This window comes from Dipodomys ordii, unplaced genomic scaffold (assembly GCF_000151885.1).
Source record: "Dipodomys ordii isolate 6190 unplaced genomic scaffold, Dord_2.0 Scaffold109, whole genome shotgun sequence".
Classification (NCBI taxonomy): Eukaryota; Metazoa; Chordata; class Mammalia; order Rodentia; family Heteromyidae; genus Dipodomys; species Dipodomys ordii.
Window position 1 is genome coordinate 3,784,802 of NW_012267325.1, and position 25,324 is coordinate 3,810,125.

The window sequence follows — 25,324 nt, forward strand, 5'->3', positions numbered from 1 at the left end:
GATGGAAGGACTAGGAGAGAGTAAGGGAACAGGATACTGTTTGAAAGGAAATGTACTCACTCCCTGACTCATGTAATTGTAATCCCTCTGTACATTACCTCTATAACAAAGTAAATTAATAAAATTTTTTCAGAAAAATGTTAAGTTGGAAAAAAAAAGGCCCTGAGTTCCTGCAGATAAACTGTTGATGGTAAAACACTGCCCTATTCATGTAAAATTTCCTAATACTACAGATGTGCAGCAGAGGGCCAGGGTCTTGATTAAGGTCACATAGCTAATCAGCACAAGATCTAGACTTTCTAATTTCTAGGCTGGTGCTCTACTATACCAAAAATAGTTCCAGGCTAATTTCTTTTTAATTTTCAGTTTAAAAAACTTAAGAACAAAAAACCCCTTAGGTACAATCTAAAGAGTTTTGTCTAATTAATACAAACAATAAAAAGCACAGATATGACTGGCTCAGTATTTATATATTGCGAATAAGAGAACACATACAAATCAATAGTATCATTTAAGTACCAGACCTTAAGAGCTTGATTAAAGTCAACCAGATTTCAGCTTGGCAATGCTGGACACATTATAGCTTCATTTAATTTGTATAAAATTTCCTCTATTGGAGTAGTAGGAATTACTTGAATTAAACACTTCATTTTTTTCTTGAGGCAAGGTCTTGCTATGGAGCTGGGCCTGACTTGAAACTGATTATCCTACTGCCTATACTGGAGTTATAGATGTGAACCACACTTGGCTTAAGCCTTTCAATCTTTAACAATAATTCTTACATTGTTTCTCCGAGTATCTACACTTTGCTATTAAACTTAGCAAAAAAGAAACTAAGATGGCAAATCCACACAGAGCAAGATGTCTACAGGTGTTCTCTAAGGAACGAGCTAAATTCACTGCATATAATAAACTTTATTCCTTAGTATCAACAGCATCTTCACAAATAAGACAGTTACTAACTATATAGGGGAAAAAAATTCTAACACATAACCTAGATAGTACAAAAATGAAATATTAAACAAGGCATTTATTTGTCAAAAAAAATTGAACAAAAAGCGGTGGTAGTATGTTCTGTGGAGAAGAAATATTGAGGATATTTACATATAATCTAAACAGTAAGTGAGCTGGCTTTTTGCCTATTCTCTGTTCTATCATTTGGTGTGACTACAGACTGAAGCAACAACTTCCTGCCAATGAACTAAATCCCTAGCCACAGAATATAGTTCTTATATTTAATAATCTTTTATACTAAAAGAGATTTATGTCTTAAAAAGACATGATGGAAAAAATTTAAGTATTGTTTAACCACTTTTGTTTGGCCAGCTCTGGACCGGGCCTAAGCCTTGTTCCTGAGCTTTTGTGTTCAAGGCTAGTGCCTTACTACTTGAGCAAAGGCTCCACTTCTGGCTTTTGTGATGATTAATTAGGGATATGAATGTCTGACTTTTCAGCCCAGTTGGCGTGAAACTGCAATCCTCTAATCTTAGTCTCCTTCGTAGCTAGGATTACAGGCACCTTAGCCACTTTTAATAAGGTACGAAGTATAATGTTTTGGCTTTCAAAAAGAAGTTACTCTAGTTTATAGTTTCTGAAGAAAAATAGGGCTATATCAAGCTAGTCTTATTAAGAAAGGAAATTGGACTTAAGTCTATAGACTTCATTATGATGGTTTTTGTTCTAAACACTAAACCCAGCTCCAGTAGTTCTTTTCCAATGCCTAAACAAAGATACTATTATACTTTTCAAATGCTTTTGTCTATATAATTAAAAGCTGATTAACTTCCTTGAGTTTTGAGAAGACCCACTGATTGTAGTATATTTTTTGATTGTTGTATATTTATTCAAATATTTTCATAGATAATTCATGTACTATTGAGTGCATTGTAAGGTTCTTATGACATTCCAACTAGATGGAGGAAGACTAATTCAAAGAAGTCTAGCTCTTAAGATCTAGATGAAGCTCATAGAATATTTTAAAATACATTTAAACAAGTGTAATCCCAAGAAAGGAAGCTTTAGAATCAATGTAAGTACAATACTTTGAGTTGTCCAAAACATACAATGCACAGGAACTCTTTAGTTATGTAGTTCACTTGTTGATTATCTGGCTACAGGTTCAGTTACTAATGTAAAACTTGTACCTAATAACTTCCAAAATTGCTTTTAAATAAAGACCTTAAGTTGTAGCAATAAACAAAACACAAGATACAATTAAAACAATACTGCAGTTTATCAAAAAAACACATAAGAAATTTCAACTCTTAATCCTTTGAGTTATAAAAATCAATGATTTGGCTAACTTATAAACAAATTTTTCATGTAATTATTTGCATAACTCTAGTAATGCTAGAAGAAGCAGCTATAAGATCAAAATATTTTAAAAAACACTAAAAACATAAAAATACTTAGCCCCATTATTTATCTGTAGGACATGTTCATTTATGCCTACATTTCAGTATTTATATGATTGTTCTATTTTAAAAGTCACATCCAAAGGATAAACAAAACGACCTATGAATTGTCATTATTTGTTTATTTCTTAGTTTGTGAAAACGTCCTTAACTTGTCAATATAGCAAACAAATTTCAGCTCTGATTGCTATGCAAAAGAACAGAAGATAATTTGCTTTGCAATTAACTTTATAGTTCAATTGCATACAGGCAACATGCTAAGTGAAAAAATTACTAACTGAACTACAGGTATTAAATACTGAAAAAATTAACAGTTTATTATAATTTATTTTATTTAACAATCTAGGAAGTTCGCAGCCATCAGCAGTTCCAGTGCAATTTCAGGTGCAATTGGGAATTCAGGAATCTCGGTGGAGCTGTTAGTGTAGCGAACCTTGTAGGTAAAATACATGCATACTTTTGATAGCACATGTGAAGGGATCTCTCTAAAATTGACCTCATTGGTTTCATTCTCAGCAAACTGACCTGCAAAACAAAATGATTATGTATGTTATGGCCTGAATAATGCCTCTCTTCCCTCTCCCAATTTGGCTGTCTTAACCCATAGAACCTCAGAATGTGACTATATACAGAGATACTGTCTTTTTTGTTGTTGTTGGTCTTGGGGCTTGAACTGTGGGCCTGGGTACTGTCCCTCAGCTCTTCAGCTCAAGGTGAGCACTCTACCACTTGAGCCACAGCACCACTTCCAGTATTCTAGTGGTTTATTGGAGATGAGTGTCCTGCCTGGACTGACTTTGAACTGCGATCCTCAGTTCTCAGCCTCCTGAGTAGCTAGGACTACAGGCTGAGATAAGGTCTTTTAAGAGGTACTTAGAAGTTAAAACAGGAGGTCTCAGCAATCCAAAATAATTGGTATCTTCATAAGAGATTAGATGAAGAGTGGCACAAAGAAAAGACCTTGGGAAGACACAGGGAAAAGATAACCACCATTTACAAGGCAAAAATAGATCTCAGAAATCACCTCTGCCAATCCTAACCTTCAGATTCCACAACCAGGATCATAAGACAAGAAGTTTTGTTACTAAAGACATCTGGTCTGGGGCTGGAATGTAGCTCAGTGGCAAAGCGCTTGCCTAGCAAGTGCAACGTCTTGGGTTTGATCCCCAGTACCAAAAAAGAAAAGACACACACACACACACACACAAAAGACATCTGGTCTGTAGTTTATTTTGTTACAGGAGTCCCAATAAAATACATGTTAAAAGAATAACAAAGTGGCACTGTGACAATGTGGTAGAGCACTAGACTTAAGCAAAAAGGCTTAGAGATAGCACGTAGGCCCTGAGTTTAAGCCCCATGGCTGACCAAAAATTTAAAAAAATTGTCTGGGAATGTGGCTTAGTGGTAGAGTGCTTATGTAGCATGCATGAAGCTCTGGGTTAGATTCCTCAATACTACATCAACAGAAAAAGTGGGAAGTGGTGCTGTGGCTCAAGTGGTAAAGTGCTAGCCTTGAGCACAGAGAGGCTTAGGGACAAAGCCCAGGCCCTGAATTCAAGCCCTAGGACCAGGAGAGAGAGAGAGAAGAAGAGAGAGGGAGAGGGAGAGAGAGAGAGAGAGAGAGAGAGAGGGAGAGAGGAAAAGAAAGAAAAAAGAAAAATTTTAAAATGATCCTTGATTTCTGAGTAACATTTCAAGACAGTATTGAGTACCTAGTGCAGTCACTTAAGCCTAGAATCTCAGCTACTAAAGGACAAAGATAGAGGATTGTGATTCAAAGTCAGTTCAGGCAAAAAGTTCACAGAACTCCATCTCAACCAATGGCTGGGCAGAGGAGTGTGCCTGCTATCTTTGGTACCAGGAAGCACAATAGCTGGTGTAGTGGCATGTACCTGTAATCTCCAGTGACATGAAGAAGCACAGTAGCACAACCTAGTGAGGCTCTACCTCAAAAATAACCAAAAAAGAAACCCTAAATAAAACAAAAGCATGCTGGGCACAGGTGGCTCACATCTGTAATCCAAGCTACTCAGGAAGCTAAGATCTGAGGATCATGGTTCAAACCCAGCCTGGGCAAGAAAGCCAGTGAAGACTCTTATCTCCAATTACACAGGCATGCAGCGCCAGAAGTGGAGTTGCAGCTCACAGGGCTAGTATGCCAGCTTGGAGAACAAAAGCTCAGAGACAGAGCCCAGGCCCAGAGTTCAAGTCCCGTAACAGGCACTAAAACAAAAACAGACCAAAAAACCCAACCCTACAAAGATGACTGAATAAAAGCAAGTAAAACACTCAAAATTTTCATGTTTAAATGGGAAAGATCCATAGAAGTAGAACGTAAAAGCTTCAGATCACAATAAAAACAGAAGCAGGAGCATGACACTGATCATATGGATATGTTTAAGGATGTTGACATTAATATACAATCATCTGCTCATTTTTTCATAGAGTGGAGATCAGTTACTACTATATCTTTTGTGTGTTTTTGTGCCAGTCCTGAATCTTGATCAAGGGCCTAAGCATTGATTCTGAGCATTTTTGCTCAAGGCTAACCCTCTATCAATTGAACCAAAGCTCTACTTCTGGCTTTTTGGTGATAAGTCTCATGAACTTTCCTGCCCAGACTGGCTTTGGACTGTGATTCTAAGATCTCAAGTTCCTGAGTAGCTAGGATTGACTAAAAAGATCAAACATGGGCCAGAAATGTGGCTTAGTGGTAGAAGACTTGCCTAGCATGCATGAAGCCCTGGATTTGATTCCTCAGTACACCACATAAACAGAAAAGGCTGGAAGTGGCACTGTGGCTCAAGTTTGTAGAGTGCTAGCCTTGAGCAAAAAAAGCAGCTAAGGGGCAGTGCCCAGGCCCTGAGTTCAAGCCCCAGGACTGGCAAAAAAAAGACCACACATGGCCAAGTGGCTCACCAATCCTAGACTTAAGTGGCTGAGATCTGAGGATCATTGTTCAAAGCCAGTCTGGGAAGGAAAGTCTTTTTTTTTTTCTTTTTTTTTTCCATCAGACTCTTATCTCCAATTACCCACCAAAAAGTCAGAAGTGAAGCTGTGGTTCAAGTAGTAGAGTGCTAGCTTTAAGCAAAAAAGCTAGGAACAGCATCTAGGTAAATTTCAAGCCTCAGAACTGGCACAACATACAACGATCAGATATGAAAGGTATATTTATGTGAACTGTCCAGAGCAGGCAAATCAGAAAGTCTATCATTGTTGCTAAATAAGTCACAGAGAATAGGTAGTGAGAATGTAATGAGTGTAGGAGTTTCCTTTTGAAAAAAAGGTGTTTTGGGACTAAAGGTGATACCACTTGAACCACATCGCCACTTCCAGTTTTCTGAGTGGTTTACTGGAAATAAGAATCTCCCAAAAAAAAAAAAGAATCTCCCAGACTTTTCTGCCTGGGCTGGCCTTGAACCGTGATCCTCAGATCTCAGCCTCCTGAGTAGCTAGGATTACAGGCGTTGAGCTGCGGTGTCTGGCTCCCAGCTTGTTTTTGAAATTGGGTCTTGATAAAAATTTTTTGGCTTGGTCTGGCCAGAAACAACAATTTTATTTTACTCCCCCAGTAGCTGCATATCCAACACCTGAACTCAAGAATCCCCTAGCCTTGGCTTTATAAGTAGCTGGGATTATTATCACCTGCTTGCTTTCTCTTTAAATGCTTTCGCTTGATTCAACTCATAACAAACATGAAAAGATAATGTGGAAGAAAACTACTTACCCGGGCCACTCAACATGGCTTTTATTGTTCCTGATGTTAGTGCATGCTCTCTTTTTACAATAAATTCGTGACCATCAGAAGATATTAACTTGACATACATGGCATCAGGGCCTTCACAGCCACCATAGGTTTTCTCCTCTCCATCTGAAAAAAAGTAGTGGTATGATTGTGGAGACTGATCTGAGAATCACGGATTCGAAGGCTACGTTGGGCAAGAAAGTAGATGAGACTCTTATGTCCAATTAGCCAGGAAAAAGCCAGAAGCGGAGCTGTCGTCCAAATAACAGAGCACAAAACCTCAAGGACAGCACCCAAGCTCTAAGTTCAAGCCTCAGGACTGGTACAAGCCTCAGGCTGGGTGTTGGTGGTTCATTCTTGTAATTCTAGCTATATTGAAGGCTAAGATCCAAGGATCAAGGTTTGAAGCCAGTCCGGGACTAAGGGGACAAATCAGAGAGTCACCTCCAATTAAGAGCAAAAGGCCACAAGTAGAGGTATGGCTCAAATGACATAACACCAGTTTTTAGCAGGCAAAACTAAATATGTGAGGCCTGAGTTCAAGACCCACTACTCGCACCAAAACAAGACAACAAAAAATAAAAAAATAAAAACCCAGGCTTGGCTACAGATGTAGCTCAGTGGTAAAATATGTTCCCAGTATATGTGAGTTCCAGAGTTTGATCCCCAGAATCACATAGCAACAAAATCAAAGTAGAGGTAAAAGAGAGAACACAAATAGTTACTCTGCGCTAGCTTTACACACAACTGACTACTCAACACGTCTTTCACAATTTTTTTTTCATATATTTCTTGAATGTAATTATTCCAGTGAACAAACTTGTAGATTTTTAGCAGTTTTACCAACTCTTTTTTTGTGTTTGCTGGTACTGGGGGTTGAACTCAGGGCCCGCACGTGCACTGTTCTCTTAGCTTTTCCACTCAAGGATGGCACTCTACCACTTGAACCACAACTCTACTTTTAGAATCTTAAGTTTGTCAACTTTGGCTTTTAACTGAAATCCTCAGATCTCAGCTTTCTGAATAGCTAGAATTATAGATGTGAGCCACCCCACATCTGGCTTGCCACTCTTGAAAAAATGAAGATTTAAGTTCTTATCAAGTACTGCAATAAACACAATTTTTTTCAAAATCCTATTACTTGTTTGTTGGGAAGTCTTAATTTCTTAAGATACAAGCTATTACATTTGGCACAAAATTGTTACTGATCTGCCTTTTAGGAATATACAGTAAATATAAACTTGATTTACATAAACAGTCATTTCTGTTTAACCATTTTCTTCCATTTAATGACTTTGAAAGCCTATGTTTAAGAATAAACAGCTTCTACTAGTTGAAAACACAAAATTACCTTTGTATAACTTACCCATTATGTTCTTATACAATTTTACTTTGGTTCCACAGGAACTTTAGTAGCTTCCTAGAAATGTAACAAGACCAGGTTAAGAATAATGTTGAATTTGACATGTTTTTCAACCAGTTGCTTATGTCATTTGGTATTAATAGCTGAAGGACTCTCCCTCCTTTTTGGTTGTTATTATAAAAGTGATGCAGAGAGGGGTTACAGTTACATAAGTTAGGTAAAGAGTACATCTCCTTCCTTTATCAAGAGTTGCTTGGGCAGAGCTTCTGAATTATAGAAATATTACTTAACATAACATATATACAAAATAGGCTTTAAAGAGAAATGAAAAGGGGCTGGGAAGGTGGCTCGGTGGTAGAGTGCTTGCCTTGCATGCATGAGGCCTTGGATTCGATTCCTTAGCATCACATAAGCAGAAAAGGCTAGAAGTGGCAGGATGGCTCAAATGGTAGAGCACTAGCCTTGAGCAGAAGAACACAGGGACAGCGTCTAACCCCAGAGTTCAGGCCCCATGACCGACAAAAAAAAAAAACAAAGAAAAATGAAAAACTGACACCATGTGACAGTGGTTCATGCCTATAATCCTAGCTACTGAGAATGAGATCTGAGGATCCTGGTTAGGAGCCAGCTCAGGCAGAAAAGTCCATATGACTCTTATCCATGTGTCTCTTATCTCCAATGTAACCACCAATAAAAACCGTAGAAGTGGAGCTGTGGCTCAAGTGGCAGAATGCTAGATTTGAACAGTGCCCAGGCCCTGGTATCAACATACAAAAACAAAAATGGATATTGTGATTCATTCCTGTAATCCTAGCAACTGGAAGAAAGAGGCAGAGGACTGTGAGTTGAGGCCAGCTTGTTTTACATAGGAGTTCAAAATCAGAGTGAGATATAGAGCTAGTCCCTATCTCAGAATACCAAAGGCTGGGGGATGTTAGCTCAGTAGTTAGGAGTGCTTACATATGTGAGGCTGTAGCGCCCAATTTCCTTCAGCACTTTTTTTTTAATGGTCAAAGAAAATGGTCATACAGTGTTAAGAACAGAATGTAAACACAAGTGCAGCCCACTAAAATGCATACAATATAACAATTACCAAGAAAAAATATCATGGCTCTAAGATATTCTAAGACTTCTGTTTGTTTTAGGGGGAAGGTGGGCATAGGGCCTGTTAAGAAGTCTGAGAAAACTTGAAGTAGTCTTATCAATAAAGAATTTGTCTGGCTTTTGTCCTTAGTTTCTGTTAGGTGGTATCTAAATTCTTAAGAATTTCCCAAGTGGTAAGAATGTCTTGGTTAATCATCATATTGGGACCAGATACTTTTTTTCTTTTTATGGTGCTGGTCCTAGGGTTTGGAACTCAGGACCTGGACGCTGTCCCTGAACTTTTTTGCTTAAGGCTAGTGTTCTACCTCTTGAGTCATGGCTTTACTTCCAGCTTTTTGCTTTTCTACATTGGTTGGCTTCAAACTATGATCCTCAGATCTCTGCTTTCTGAGCAGCTAGGATTACATATGTGAGCCACCAGCTCCTGGTTGGGCTTGATCATTTGTATTAACCAATTGACTAGTGGCACAAGCTCGTGCACATTTTATATTAATATTCGGTGTGCACTGCTACATGTCAATGTGCTATGGCTGCAGTTGTAGAGTACCAGCCTTGCAAAACAAACAAAAAAGTGACTTCTAGTAATGTGAGTGTATAGTAAATATCATTTTTTCATCTTGTCTATATGTAGGCCACAAAAGTCCTGAATTTAATGACAAAATGATAAAGTTTGTGATTGAGAAAAATCTTTAAAATTTTACAAAATGAAATAATTCAAGCCAGGTGTCATTGGCTCATGCTAATATCTGATCTCTAAGTTGGTCAAGGCCAACCTGAGCAGAAAAGTTTGCTAGACTCTCTCTCCAAAATAACCAGCAAAGGCCAGGAGCTGGTGGCTCCTCGTTCAAAGCCAGCCCAGGAAGATAACAGCAAAGACTTTTATCTCTAGCCATAAAAACCTGGAAGTGGCAGTTTGGCTCAAGTTGCTGAACAGTGGTAGAGTGCTATCCCTCACATAAAGCAAAAGCAAGAGGCCTTGAGTTCATGCTTCAGTACCAGAACCAAAAAAAGTAAAACTAAAAAAATAAAGTTACAAGTGTGGTTTAAGTGATAGGGATCAACCTAGAAAGAGTGAAGCTCCAAATTCAAACACCAGTTTGAAGAATAACAAATGATTCATAAAAGGAAAGGTTGGGAGCTTTTTTCGCCAGTAGTTTGTATTTTAACACGACAGCATTTCTTTAAGGAACCTTAATAACAATAAAGTGTAGGTTTAATTTAAAAACTGGGGGTGGGGGTGGGGGGAAGATCTTATTTATACCATTTTTGTCACAATATTCTCTAACAAATTCTTGACCAATATTTTAATTCTAATCTTAACAAAAGGATAAAGTAAATAATGAGTTTGGAAATAATCTAACTCCCTCAGCTTACTGAGAAACAAAGTATCATTGAGAGGCTGAGGCTGAGTGATTTGTTCCAGGGAAGAAACAGGAGTAGAAACAACTTTAATCTATAGTAACCCTAAGAAAGAATGGAGGGGGCTGGGAAGGTGGCTCAGTGGTAGAGGGCTTGCCTTGCATGCCTGAGGCCCTGGGTTCGATTCCTCAGCACCCCATAAGCAAAAAGAAAAAAGCCGGAAGTGGTGCTGTGGCTCAAGTGTTAGAGCGCTAGCCTTGAGCTGAAGAGCTGAGAGAGAGTGCCCAGGCCCAGAGTTCAGGCCCCACAACTGGGCCAAAAAAAAAAAAAAAGAAAGAATGGAGAGAGTTGTTTCTAAAGTGAGAAATTATTTCTAACTTGTGAACTAGAATAAAAGGATAGCAATGGCAAAGTAAAAGACAACCAACAATTTATTAGGCTAATACTTAATAAAGCACTACATGCCTTAAGACAGTAGTGGTGAAGTGCTTGCATGTTCAAGGACTTGGGTTCAATCTCCAGCTCCCCCACCCAAAGAGGAATAATCATTTTTATCTTAGAGATCTGAAAACATGGAAAAGGCTTTTGCTTGCTCAAGCTTTCTATAACTTAGTGATGGTTTAGTCAAGGTTTAAGCCTGGGTGGATCTGACTTCACAGCTGAAGAGCTGAGGGAGAGCGCGCAGGCCCAGAGTTCAGGCCCCACGACCTAAACATAAACAAAAAATTTTTTGGCTCCAATGAATTTACTTTGTACTTTTAGAAGCAGCTAATATAAATCCTTAGATAGATCTCTAAACTTAAAAAACAGCATGCTATTTTATATCAGACAATTACTACTTTCTTTTGTTGTATATAATTATGATCTTAATTCTAAGCAAAGAAAAATGCTAAAGTCTTGAAGCATAAAAATGTCAAGTACCAACTGTTCTAAGCTCCACAGGAAAAAAAAATGTATAGGATATTTGTTTAACTAGCTTGCAGTAGCTTGGCAACCATGCAAAGTCACACCATTAAAACCGTTTGGGTAGCAACAGTTTCTCCACACACTTAATATAGTAAATCAATGCCACCTTGTATACAATAGAAATGAAAAGGAGGAGGTTTTCTAACACCACTAACGGAAACAGAGCAAATCATCATCAAGAGTTAAAATCCAAGAGACTCTTATCTCTAATAAACTACTCAAAAGAGTAGGAAGTGGGGCTCAAATGATAGAACACTAGCCTAGAAAAAAAGAAGCTCAGGGGCAGAGGCCCTGGGAAGGTGGCCCTATTGTGGTAGAGTTCTTGCCTAGCAGGCATGAAGCCCTAGGTTTGATTCCTCAGCACCATATAAACAGAAAAAGCCAGAAGTGGTGCTGTGGCTCAAATGGTTGAGCACTAGCCTTGGGCTGAAGTGCTGAGGACAGTGCCCAGAGTTCAGGCCAACCACCAACCAAAAAATAAAGTTTCAAACACTTAAATGTTACTCTTTTATCATTATCTTCTTAGTTTTTACATTGAAGTCTAAGTTGTTTCTCCTACTCCCTCTTAGAGAAAGTTCAGTTTGTGGTCTGATATGGTCTTTGATCCACTTTGAGTTCATATTAGTATATGGTAACAATCAGGAATCCACTTTTAGTCTCTGCATATAGATGTCCAGTTTTCCCAACATGAAGAGACTGTCTTTTTTCCATCATATGTCTTTGGCTCCCTTATCAAATATCAGAGAACTTTAAGTATATGAATTTATTTCTGGGTATTCTATTCCATTGATCTTCTAATCTATTCCATTTATCTTCCATTTTATGTACCAATACCAAGCTGTTTTTGTTATCCTAGCTGAGTAGTACAGTTTGAGGTCTGGGATTGTGATACCACCAGCATTCGAGGTCTTTTGTTCTTCTGTATGAATTTTTGGTTTTCTCTATTTCAATAAGAAATGTCATCGGGCATTTGATGGGATTTGTGGATCCCAGGACCTGTACTGAAATCAGCTGTGAATCTAGTTACTATTGAATATTCAGACCTTAATCCAGAGGGGGACCTGAGGCAGGAAAATCCTGAGTTGTACACCAGTCTGAGGCTGTCTCAAAATGCAACAAAGCAAATAATAATAAAACATTTAAAGAGTCCACCTTCTGATTTGCAATGTTATTTTTACCATATACTACATTACTATGTGTATTTCTAGACTATATTCTTTTCTATCTATTTATAATCCACCAATATCCCACTGTTTTTATTGTTTTGGTTTTTGCCAGTCCAGGACATGGATGCAGTCCTTAAGCTCCTTTTGCTCAGGGCTGGCACTCCAAAGTACTACTTCTGATTAATTGGAGATAAGAGTCACACAGAAAGCCGGCTGGTGGCTCACGCCTGTAATCCTAGCTACTCAGGAGGCTGAGATCTGAGGATGCCGGTTCAAAGCCGGTTCAAAGCCAGCCCCGGCAGGAGAGACTGTGAGACTCCTATCTCCAATAAACCACCAGAAAACCGGAAGTGGTGCTGTGGCTTAAGTGGTAGAGAGCTCGCCTTGAGCTGAAGAGCTGAGGGACAGCGCCCAGGCCCAGAGTTCAAGCCCCATGACTGACAAAAAAAAAAAAGAGTCACACAGAAGGGAGATGAGAGTCTCCCAGAAGGGAGACGAAGGGTGAACATGTGCAAACCAACACTCACAAGACAGTATGCTGGAAATGAACTTTACAACTTTAGGGGGGTAGTGTGCTGGGAGGCAGGGAAAAAAACAAGGGAGGGAGTAACAATGTTTGACAAGAAATGTACTCATTATTTTAAGCATGTAACTGTTAACAACTCTGTACACCATCTTGACAAGAAAATTAAATTTTTTAAAAAAGGGGGGTTGGGAAGTTGGCTCAGTGGTACAGTGCTTGCCTTGCATGCACTGGGTTTGATTCCTCAGCACCACATAGGCAGAAAAAGCCGTAAATGGTGCTATGGCTCAAATGGTAGAGCCTTCAGCTGAAGAGCTGAGGGACAGTGCCCAGGCCTAGCCCATGACCAACCAAAAGATCTCACTGAGGGGCTAGGAATGTGGCTTAGTGACAGAGTGCTAGCCTTGAGCAAAAGAAGTTCTGGGACAGTGCCCAAGCCCTGAGTTCAAGCCCCAGGCTCACAGGGCTGGGAAGGTGGCTCAGTGGTAGAACGCTTGCCTTGCATGCATGAGACCATGGATTCAATTCCTCAGCACCACATAAGCAAAAAGAAAAAAGCCGGAAGTGGCACTGTGGCTCAAGTGGTAGAGCGCTAGCCTTGAGCTGAAGAGCTGAGGGACAGCGTCCAAGCCCAGAGTTCAGGCCCCACGACCGGACAAAAAAAAAAAAAAGGCTCACAGACTTCCCAGGCCTCAAATGAAGATATTCTGTATCTCAGCTTCCTGAACATTCTATGATTAGCTGGGATTACAGACATGAGCTCCTGGTGCCCAGCATGAAAAGAGCTATTTTAGAACTCTTACTAGTTGAGAAGTTAAAAAACATTGACTCACTGGTCACTATGTTGAAAATGAACTATACAACTTGTGGGTAGGGATGAGAGGGGAAAACCTGGGAGAGATCAAGGGAAGGGGTGATAGCATGCAAACAGAAAGGTACTGTTAGCTAGGAGTGTGGCTTCGTAGTAGCGTGTTTGCCTAGTCATGCATGAGGTCCTGGGTTCAACTCCTTGGTACCACATAAAGAAAAAAAGTGGAAGCTCAAGTGGTAGAGCACCAACTTTGAGCACAAGGAAGCTCAGGGACAGCACCCAGGGGGGATGGGAGGGAGAGGGGGTAAGTAACTAGCCCAGTGTCAGTGCCGCATACCTGTAATTCTAACTATCCAGGAGGCTGAAATCTGAGGATCATGGTTCAAAGCCAGCCCAAGCAGGAAAGTCTGTGAAACTCCTATCGCCAATAAAGTACCAGAAAAAGCTGTTGTTGGGCCAGTAACATGCTAACAGAGGTAGGAATCTGGCTGCCCCAAAGAAAATGTGCAGCTACAAATAATCCCTAACAAGTTCCTGTTAGGGGAACAGTTTCTAATGTAGGTATTGATAGATGGGGTTATTTTTACTAGGCCAAATTAGGACAGAACATCCATCCAGGCAAAGGAAACAGTATGAGCTAAGTCAGATAGTTTGAGATACATAATTCAGTGTTATAAAGAACATTCACCCATCCAACAAATATTTACTAATGGATAGTATGTCAAGTTGTGTCTTAGGTAACACAGATGAACATGACACATATTTAACATCATGGAAAGGATTTTGAGGAAAGATACCACACCAAAAATCGTGAGATCGAAGAAATGAAGTAGGGAAAAATAAAGCAGGAGGTAAGGAATGGAGTAAAGGAAAAGCCCCATTGATACTTAACAAAAACCTGAAAAGTGAGGGAGTGAGTCATGGGTGTCTGGAAAAAGAACCTTTCAAGGATAGAGAACAGCATGGAGACCAGTTTGACCAGAGTGAGAGAATGAGTATAGGAAAAGAGGCAAGGAATTGAGAAGATAGATCTTATCAAACAAGAGAATGGTGACTGATAAGGAACACAGGTTGAGATGTGGACCAAGATGTAATGTTTTGATTTCTTTGTTTCTTTTTTTAGCTCATGGTTCAATCCAGAATATATGCTAAACAAACACTACCACTGAGCCATGTCTTCAGACATGCGTTTGAAGGCCCAATACTGGGAGGTGTACACAGTCCTCTGCTACATCTTCTTGTTTCATCGCTTACCTAAGATTTCTTGGGCTATTTTGTATCATTAGCCCTCCCTATAATGTAGTTGCTTAAAAGCAATTGGCTTTAGAATGCTTACCCCCATCACTAATTGCTATATGAACCACATCTACCTAACATTTCTGTGCCTCATTTCCGATACTGTAAAATGGAAATAATATGCATTTACTTCGCAATGATATTATGAAAAATAAATATACATAAAGTACAAAGACAGTGCTTACTCAGCACACAGTGAAATACCTTAAACCAGTAATGTTAAAGCAGGGCACCAGTGGCTCACGCCTGTAATCCTAGCTACTCAGGAGGTTGAGAGCTGAGGATCGAGGTTCAAAGCCAGCGCGGGCAGGAAAGTCTGTGAGACTCTTATCTCCAATAAACCACTAGAAAACTGGAAGTGGCACTGTGGCTCAAGCGCCTTGAGCTGAAGAGCGCAGGGACAGTGCCCAAGCCCAGAGTTCAAGCCCCACAACCAACCAAAAAAAAAAGCTATGATTCCATTTCCAAACCAAACATTCATTCGTGTATGTATATATTTATGTATATGTGTATATAGAACTACATGTGGAGGATAAATGTAGATTTTTTTTATAGGTCTGTAACAAAAATAAATGAAGTCCACTGTCCACCAGTGTCTTCACACGTTTGTTGTCCTACAGGTCCTGGGGTTTGAACTCAGGGCCTGGGCACTGTCATTTGTCTCAAATGCTAGTTCTCTAACACTTGAGCCACAGGACCACTTCCAGTCTTTTCTGAGTAGTTTATTGGATATAAGAGTCTCAACTCTCCTGCCCAGGCTGACTTTCAAAACACAATCCTCAGCCGGGTGCCAGTGGATCACGCCTGTAATCCTAACTACTCAGGAGGCTGAGATCTGAGGATCATGGTTTCATGGTTCCAGACCAGACCGGGCAGGAAAGTCTGTGAGACTCTTATCTCCAATAAACCACTCAGAAAACCAGAAGTGGTGCTGTGACCGAGCACTAGCCTTGAGCTGAAGGGCTGAGGGACAGCATCCAGGCCCAGAGTTCAAGCCCAACAACCGACAAAAAACAACAAAAAAAACCACATACCTCTAGCCCCATATCTGAATTTCTATTCTTGCTTAGACATTTGTCTTGAGATCTATATAGGTTAAGTGACAGAATTTGACTCTTCATATCTCATATGAGGGGATTGAATTTAACTGTGTTACTCCCACTTATCTTACTTTTATCTTTATTAAGCAGGTGTTTCCCACAGAGCAGTGAACTTAAAAGGATGCAGGGCACTTTACCACTGAAAACTACCTAATCTCCCTTACTATCTCAAATTTCCTTACAGTTTATAAAATGAATAAGAAAATTTTCTAAGTATATCTACCCATAGCTCATGTATATTGTAAAACAAAACAAACATTTAGACTGACAGGCTAAAAATAAACCAAAGCCAGAAGTGTCGCTGTGGCTCAAGTGATACAGTGCTAGCCTTGAGCTGAAGAGCTGAGGGACAGCACCCAGGCCCAGAGTTCAGGCCCCATGACCAAACCCCCCCCCAAAAAAATAATAAATAAATAAAAATAAACCAAAAGAAATCACTCACTCTATACATGTGTTCTTTTGTCCATTCCTTTGTTTCAAAAGTTGAATAAAAATAATCCTCCCTGCCATGTATGGCTCACCAATGTAATCCTAGCTACTCAGGAGGCTGAGATCTATGAATTGAGGTTCAAAACCAGCCCAGGCAGGAAAGTCCATGAGACTCTTATTTCCAATAAACTACTCAGAAAAAGCCAGAAGTAGCACTGTGGCTCAAGTGGTAGAAGGCTAGCCTTGAACAAAAGAGGCTGAGGGACGCTAAAGGCCCCAAGTTCAAGCCCCAGGAATGCCCCCCCACAAAAAAAAAGCCAGAAGAGGAGTTAAAGTTCAGTTGTAGAGTGCCAGCCCTAAACAAAAGAATGAAGTTAAGTATTCAAGGCTATTTAGTAGAAAAGCCCTAGTATTGACATACACACACAACTCTTGGAAACTATCAAAAACTGATGTTTCCCTTCTCAAGTCTTTCCCACTTCAGTAAATACTTTTTGTTTTGTTTGACCATATAGCACAGGCTGCTCAGAGACTCATCCTTCTACCTCTCAGCCTCTTGAGTTCTGGGAGTAGAGGTACGTGCTACAAAGCAGTAATACCCAGTAAGATACACTATGATACTGCTATTCCTGAAATGATTAGGGTGGGTAAAAGTTGCTTACTCAAAATAAAATCAAATCTAAGAGCTGGTGGCTCACATCTATAATCCTAGGTACCCAGAGTCCTGAGATCTGAGGATCACAGTAAAGCCAGCCTAGGCAGGAAAGTTTGTGAGGCTTTTGTCTCTAATAATCTACCAAAAAAGCCAGACATGGAGCTAGGGCTCAAGTAGTAGATTTCTATCCTGGTGCAAAAAGAAGTTCTGGGACAGTACCCAGGCCCAGAGTTCAAACCCACCACAAAGAAATAAAAAGAAAATTTTATCTGTGCCATTTGGCTCTAGCATGAAATTACACTTCAAATCATTATCTTCCAACTCTACATTTCAAGCTAATGTATCTCAGAGACTTAAACACTTAGAAAAGTTTCCTCATCCAGAGCTTATATCCAGAGCTGGAGAGCTGGTCTACTCTCCACTCACCAATCTGCTATGAACAAGCATAAATCAGCCACCTTCCTACTGAAAACCTGTCAGTGGTTTCTCATTTCAAATAGAAAAAAAGACCATAAGCCTCAATTTTATTTATTTGTTAGGTGATTAACACTCATCCACCATACCCTGATGTCAACACTACTCTTCCTTCATTGTGGTCAAGGTCTATGCATTTGCAGTTTACTATTTGAGAAATCTCCAGTTAAAACAATCAACTTTTCCATCAAAAGCATATTATCATCACCTAAATTTGTGTGTGTGTGCGCGCGCGCACTCATGTGTAAGCACTAGACCTGGGGCTTGACTGCAGGCACTGGGTGCTGTCCCTGAGTTTTGTTTTTTGTTTTTTCTCTAAATCACTAGAGCCACAGCTCTACTTCAGCTTTTTTGGTGGTTAATTGTTCATAGGAATTTCTAGGACTTTCCCAGCCTGTGCTGGCTTCAAATGGATTCTCAGCTCTCAGCCTCCTGAGCAGCTAAGATCACAGAGGCCTAAGCCACAAGCAGCCAGAAGTCTCTTTTTTTTTTTCCTTTCACAGTTGTGGGGCTTGAACTCTGGGCCTGGGCACTGTCCCTCAGATCTTCAGCTCAAGGCTAGCACTTTACCACTTGAGCCACGGCCTTTCGAACCCAGGGGCTCATGCATGTGAGGCAAGCACTCTACTACCACTGAGCCACCTTCCCGGCCCATCCTTTTGTTTGAGACAAGGTCTCCACATGTAGCCTAAGCTAGCCTTGAACTTTAGAATTCTCCCAACTCCTAATTACTAGCACTGGCCTAATTTTCCTCTTATTTATCATTACCTGAAATTATAATCCCATCCCCTATATCCATTTTGAGGGTAGGCATCAAAGCACATAAATAGATGTTTGGTAAATATTTGAGTACTATTATCATTTTCCAGAATTATTAAGACTTAAAAGTTTCATGCTTCACTGAATGGTGTTTATCTGATTTTAACAATGCAGTAATAACCATTTGGAAAATGTATTAATATATACATTAGCAAAAACTGAAGATTTTCCTGTTTATTTTACATGACTGGAAAAAAAAGCCACACAGCATTTTGGAAGTTAAACAACAAAGTATTACTTCAGTACTTAACTAGATAACTATAGAAGACATAGCTTCATGTGTAAATTATTGCCTAGTTACTTCAAATTTAGCATCTACTAATGAAACTGGTTCTATGTGTAATGAGTGTGCATATTAAAAAAATCGGTTTTGAATAACTATTAGATAGAAGACAACTTTTTTGGATGTGTGTAGTTACTGGATTTCAGATTTATGGTCTCTGGCATGAAAGGCAAGCACTTTACAACTAAGCTACATTCCCAGCCTAGCAGTTATTAGATGTCTTTTTTAAAAAGGACCATTATCAAATTGGGGGGAGGGTGCAGAGGACAACTGCCTCACATAATCAAGAGTCAAGTCTAATCGCAAAATTGCCATTTTGTAAGGTAAAAATTAGTCATCACACACACACACACACACACACAGAGAGGCAATAAACCACAAATATCCATCATGGAAGGGCCAACAACGGTTTCATCGCCAGTGAAACCCACTTGCGAACTGTGATGGCTCAAATACGGCATAACAATACAGATATATCGTCTTAAGCCACTTAACAGGGGGAAAAAGTAGTTATTTGGGGATCAAATGCAAATTTGGCAGTTTGAAAACCAAGTTTCATAACTAAAGATTTCGGTTGCTTTCTACACTCAAAGCTGCAGAGTAGAAATACTAGCACTACAGGATTCCCCCCCTTTTCAATTCAATGGAGATCTATTATTACTTAAGAGACTGGTTTACGGGACACTCAGGGGGCACCGTACTTGGCCTTAAGACAACTCCTTTCAGACAAGGCGTATGAGAGAGGCAGGAGAGCCCCCACCCACCGGGTCACAGGGAGAGACATGGCCCAACAAGTTGCTCCAAAGATCAAACTTTTTTTTCGGGGTACTGCAGAGGAAAGTGGCGAGAGGCCCCTCCTGGGACTCAAGAAATGAACAAATCTGAGAGCACGTGAGAAAGCAAAAAAAAAAAACAAAAAACAAAAAGGCGATGGGGCTGCCATGCTCCCCCAACTGCACCCTCCCTCTGCGTTCCGCCCGGCGAGAAGGCCTGGGATCGCGGGCAGCTTCCTCCCGGCCCGGGCCTCCCCCTGCTTCCCGAGCCCACCGAGCGGCGCCGGGAGAGCTCCGGCGGGCCTCCCCTCCCCCAGACGAGGCCGGGAGGCCGGGGAGGCGAGGAGCTTCCGTTCCTTCCCCCGCCCCGACGGGAACCAGTGTGCGAAGCGGGATGGCGAACGCACCCAGTCACAAGCCTCCCCGGCCCCAAACGCACCCCGCAGCCCGGAGCCCAGCTCCTGCACCAGCCCCCAGGCTTACTTGCGAATCCCGCCGCTAATGCAGCCGCCGCAGCAGTCTTCCCCGGCGTACCGCCACAGCCCCTTCTCCAGGGCCACCCCCCCACCCCCAGCTGCTGGCCTCTGTGCGTTCCGGAACAAGTCGGAGGAATTGCTTCCGTCGGGTCACCGGCGCTTTCAGAGATGCGCGGGAGAGTGGTATTTGAGGAGGCTGGGGTGGGTGGCTGCTGGCTCACTTCCGCCTACCGGAAGTGCGTAGGGTACCCACCCTCTCTTCCTATTCGAGGAACATTCACCAGCCTGAGAGACGTCAAACTTCAACCAATCAGATTCTAGCTCTTCTGCTTTCCCAACCTGCAGGGTGGACCTGATCTAATTTCCACATCCTGGCATTTGTCCTCTTTTTTCTCTTTTCTTTTTTTTTTCTGGCGGGTACCAAAGGTGTCTGGCCCCATTGCAGCGATGCATCTTGGGACTTGTAGTTCCACGTGCTGCACGTTAAGGTTTTAGACGATTCAGAGGTCCTGGGAGAAGTCAAAGACGACCGAGAGTGAGGAGAGTGGGTTCTGTGCCAACAAGATTATGCACTTAGTGAAGCGGCCTCTGTCCGCTGTGAAACGGCGGCGCTGCTCTTGGAGCTTGCCTTAAGTCCTTTGCCCTGGTATTAGTGTGTATTGAAAGAAAAAAACAACTACCACCCTCCACCCAGTTTCTGCTCCCTGGGTTTGCCCAGCGCTGCTAGATTCTGGGCTCACTCAAAGTGCGGGCGCCGGACTCTTTACTCAATCCTGGGACTGCCCTTCGCATTCAGGAACTGCCCTGCTTCACCCATCTCCACCTCTCTGGATCAGCCTGTTCTTTCTCCCTTGTGTTTCTGTGGCTAGATATCTAGATACCTTTCCAAGGAACGCCAAATCGGCTAAATTACGTTCCGTCTCTACTATTGGAATGAAGAGAATGCGGAGACCGGACGCTGTGTGAAGTTGTCCAGTTTAAGCACTCTGTGTGTGTGTGTGTGTGTGTACGCGCGCGTGCCAGTCCTCGAGTTTGAACTCAGTGCCAGTGCACTGATGTCCCTGAGTTTTTGTGCTCCAAGGCTAACGCTCACCACTTGATCCACAGCTTCACGTCAGGCTTTTTTGGTGTTTAATTGGAGTCTCACAGATTTTTCTGCCCTGGCTGCCTTCGAACTACAATCCTTAGATCGCAGCCTGCTGAGTCGCCAGGATTGCAGACTGGAGCCAAGGGCGCCCAGTTTCAATTTGGGAACTTTTGTGTGACCATGCCCACAAAAGAAAATAGCCAATCTGGGGTTTGTTTAAATAATTAATTACTTTTGCTACAGGTTTTATTTCATTTTGCTTATTTTGTTTTGAGATAGAGTCTTGCTGGGTACCAAGGCTGAATGCCACCAGTCCCAATCCTGCCCCAGCCTTCTGACGGATGGGATTGCGGGCTCTTAAATGAGAAAACAAGAAGCAAGGGAATGAAGGTTTATACAACGCAAGAACCGCAGATTAAACTAAAAACCAAAACGTGTCTGGCAAAGAGGTGAAGCCAGGAAGAACTGACAAAGCCCAGCTACTCAGGAGGCTGAGATCTGAGGATCACAGTTCATAGCCAGCCCAGGCAGGAAAGTGCGTGAGACTCTTATCTCCAGTAAACTAATCAGAAAAAGCAAGAAGTGCCGGACTCCGGTAGGTCACGCCTGTAATCCTAGCTACTCAGGAGGCTGAGATCTGAGGATGGAGGTTAAAGCCAGCCCTGGCAGGAAAGTCCGTGAGACTTTTATCTCCAATAAACCACTAGAAAACCGGAAGTGGTGCTGTGGCTCAAGTGGTAGAGCACTAGCCTTGAGCTGAAGAGCGCAGGGACAGCGCCCAAGCCCAGAGTTCAAGCCCCACGACCGACACACAAAAAAAGAAAAAAGAAAAGAAAAAGCCAGAAGTGGCACTGTGGCACAAATGGTAGAACACCAGCCTTGAGCACAAAGAAGCTCAGGGACAGCTTCCAGGCCCCCAGTTCAACCCCAGGAGCAGCAGAAAGAAAAAAAAAAGAACTGATGGAATTTATAGCCTATGGCAGGATAATGAACTTGCTCAACAAAATAGGGAGAGGAAGATTCTATAAAATAATGAAAAATGTAAAAGCAGTTAAACCTGAGATTATGGTCTAGGACAAATTAAACAAACTGAAACGTTCCCAGCAGCAACCCAATTGTAGGTAGATGAGAAAATAAAACCTGTCAATTAGTACGAAGGAGACTCTTAACCTTCGGCCCTGCCCATCAGAGGGAAGGCCAGGAAACTTGATTGAAAAATAAATTTTAAAAATACATCTTTTCCCACAAGTGATAACACTGAAATGTAGTTTTACTGAGTCCCATCTATGTGGAAGTCCTAGCTATCTCTTATCTTTTACTACATTTCTGCTGGCACTGGTTCTTAAACTCAGGATTAGGGTGTCCTTAGCATTTTTTTTTTTTGGTCCAGTTGTGGGGCCTGAACTCTGGGCCTGGGCACTGTCCCTCAGCTCTTCAGCTCAAGGCTAGTGCTCTACCACTTGAGCCACAGCGCCACTTCTGGCTTTTTTTTCTTTTTGCTTATATGGTGCTGAGGAATCGAACCCAGGGCCTCAGGCATGCAAGGCAAGCGCTCTACCACTGAGCCAACTTCCCAGCCCCTGTCCTTAGCATTTTTGCTTTTAAAATCTATCACAAACAAATACGCATATTTAAAAAAAAAAAAAAACCTATCAGCCAGGCTGTGGTGACTCATGTCTGTAATCTTAGCTATTCTCGAGGCTGAGATTTGAAGAGCAGTGTTTGAAGCCAGCCCAGGCTGGAAAATTTGTGAGACTCGTGTGTGTGTGTGTGTGTGTGTGTGTGTGTGTGTGTGTGTGTGATGGGGCTTGAACTCTGGGCCTGCCTGCTGTCCCTCAGTTCAGCTCAAGGAGAGCACTCTACCTCTGAGCCACAGTGCCACTTCCGGTTTTCTGGGAGGTTTATTGGAGATAAGAATCGCAAGGCCTTTCCTGCCTAGGCTGGCTCTGAACCGAGATCCTTAGATCTCAATCTCCTGAGTAGCTAGGCTTAAGGCGTGAGCCACCAGTACCTGGCCTTGAGACTCTGATCTCTAATAAACTACTCAGAAAAAGCTGGAGGTGGTGCTGTGGTTCACATGGTAGATCGCTAGCCTTGAGCACAAAGAGGCTCGGGGACAACAACCAGGCCCTTAGGACTGACCAAAAAAAATTTTTGTCTATATATTAATGTCATTTATCTATGGAAATTGTGGGAAAATCTTCTATTATTATTATTGTTATTATTATTATTGCCAGTCCTGAGGTTTGAAAGCTCTACTACTTGGACCACAGCGCCACTTCCAGCTTTTTCTGAGTAGTTTATTGGAAATAAGTGTCTCACAGACTTTCCTGCCAAGACTGTCTTCACACCACGATCCTCAGACCTCAGCCTCCTGTGTAGCTAGAACTGCAGGTGTGAACCACTTGTGCCCAACAAAATCTTACCTTTTAACAATGGGAAAGCTGTTGACTCTTCAGTGGGACATGTTTAGGTTGGATGTCTGTCTAAGTTTATGACCTGGTGTCCTTCCTAAGGAGCCCTGACATTGTTAAGCTACTACCTATGGTGTTAGGGACTGGGTTGTCTGATGGGAAAAGATGTAGACTCTGAGTCATATGCTATATGCTCTTTAGTGTAGGAAGACAGGCACCAAAGGCTCTGAGATTTCTAACTAAGCAACTCAATGGCAGCCATTGGAGGAAGGGAATGAGAGGGAAAGAGGGAACAGCTGACACTAAGTAAAAGGAAAGAAATGTACATATCACCCATTGTGGAAGAAATAGCTGTATTGTCAAAGCTCATAGAATCACAAACTTTATAGACTACGATAAAGACAATTTGCCCATGAAGGCTGGAATGTGTTTGTGACTTTTAAACTAAGTATCACTATCTTACAAGACTAGGAAATTTGTGAAATTTATGAATCATTTAATCACAATAAAAACTTTTAAGAAAAAAAGATCATGGGCAATGTTACACTCGATAATACAGGGAAAATAAATACCTGTCATCTCATACTATAGAGACTGTCATTTCATACAGTAGCTAAGCACAATAGACTTGGCAGGATCAAATTTGGTGGGAGTAAGCTGGGCATCGATGGCTCACACCTGTAATCCTAGCTACTCAGGAGGCTGATATCTGAAGGTCATGGTTCAAAGGTAGCCCGGGCAGGAAAGTCCATGAGTCTTTTATCGCCAATTAACCACCAGAAAACCAGAAGTGGCACAGTGGCTCAAGTGGTAGAGCCTTGAGCTGAAGGACAGTGTGCAGGCCCAGAGTTCAAGGCCCACGACCAACAAAAAAAAAAAAATGGTGGCAGTGAGACAGGCAGCGTCAGATACATTTGATAGTAACCCAAGTACAAGTGGCTAGATTCAGGGTAGGGTATACCTTTCTTCATACTCCAGGAGAAATGGAAGGCACAGACATGAGAGATTTTTCTGGCTACAGTGGGAAATGGAGAGGTCTGGAGATGCCAAAAGAAAAAACTCCCTCCTAGTTGGGCACTGGTGGTTCATGCCTGTTATCCTAGCTACTCTGAGACTCTTATTTCCAATTAATCATAGAAAAAGCCGGAAGTGGTGCTGTATCTCAAATGGTAGAGTACTAGCCTTGAGCAAAAGTTGCTTAGGGACAGCATCTAGGTAGAGTTCTAGTGTTAGGACCAGCAAAAACAAAATAAACAAAAAAAACAAATACAAGGCCCTCTTTGTCATGCAGATAGGGGACTTACACATTACCAACCCCCCACCCCCCACCCGGTGTGTAACATAAACTGTTGAAGCCATTTCAGGTATTAGTGCATCACAGCCTGTAAATCTAGATATTCAAGATTTAAGGATTGAAGTTTGAAGCCTGCCCTAGCAAGAAAGTCTGTGAGACTCATTTCTTTTTTCTTTTTTGCCAGTCCTGGGACTTGAACTCAGGGCCTGGCACTCTACCACTTGAGCCACAGTGCCACTTCTAGTTTCCTGGTGGCTAATTGAAGATAAGAGACTCTTGGACTTTCTTGCCTGGTCTAGCTTCAAAACACAATCCTCAGGGGCTGGGAAGGTGGCTCAGTGGTAGAGTGCTTGCCTTGCATACATGAGGCCCTGGGTTCGATTCCTCAGGATCACATAAGCAGAAAAAGCTGGAAGTGGTGCTGTGGCTCTAGTGGTAGAGCACTAGCCTTAAGCTGAAGAGCTAAGGGACAGTGCCCAGGCCCAGGGTTCAGGCACCATGACTGGCAAAAAAAAAAAAACACCACAATCCTCAATTCTCAGCCTCCTGGGTAGCTAGGATTATAGGTGTGTGCCACCAGTGCCTGGCTCAGCAGGCTGTTCTTCAAGAACCTGTCTTAGGTCTTTCAACTAGAAAAAACTTTAACCTATAGATGTCCATGAGCATAATGGGGTGGCTGTAGGTGTGCTTACCCAGTCTTGGGACCAGCCAAGTTTGTGTAGGCATCTTAGCAAAGAAATGGATGTTGTATTATAAAGATTTTTTTTTTT

At 41.7% G+C, this 25,324-nt stretch overlaps 1 protein-coding gene across 1 annotated transcript; it reads right to left on the reverse strand.

Moving 5' to 3' along the window:
- Positions 1-451: 451 nt before the first annotated feature.
- On the reverse strand, positions 452-19,935 carry Tceb1 (transcription elongation factor B (SIII), polypeptide 1 (15kDa, elongin C)). Its single transcript, XM_013028452.1, has 4 exons — positions 19,767-19,935; positions 7,529-7,582; positions 6,145-6,288; positions 452-2,939 (listed from the first exon to the last, which is right to left on the reverse strand). Exons 2-4 carry the CDS (start codon positions 7,530-7,532, stop codon positions 2,749-2,751), a joined length of 339 nt encoding a protein of 112 aa, XP_012883906.1. The 5' UTR covers positions 7,533-7,582; positions 19,767-19,935; the 3' UTR covers positions 452-2,748.
- Positions 19,936-25,324: the final 5,389 nt, after the last annotated feature.

Coding starts and splice junctions, on each gene's coding strand:
- Tceb1 (XM_013028452.1), bottom strand. Junction 2,940..6,144: donor AGCCATGTTGAGTGGCCCGG/GTAAGTAGTTTT, acceptor TTTGTTTTGCAG/GTCAGTTTGCTGAGAATGAA.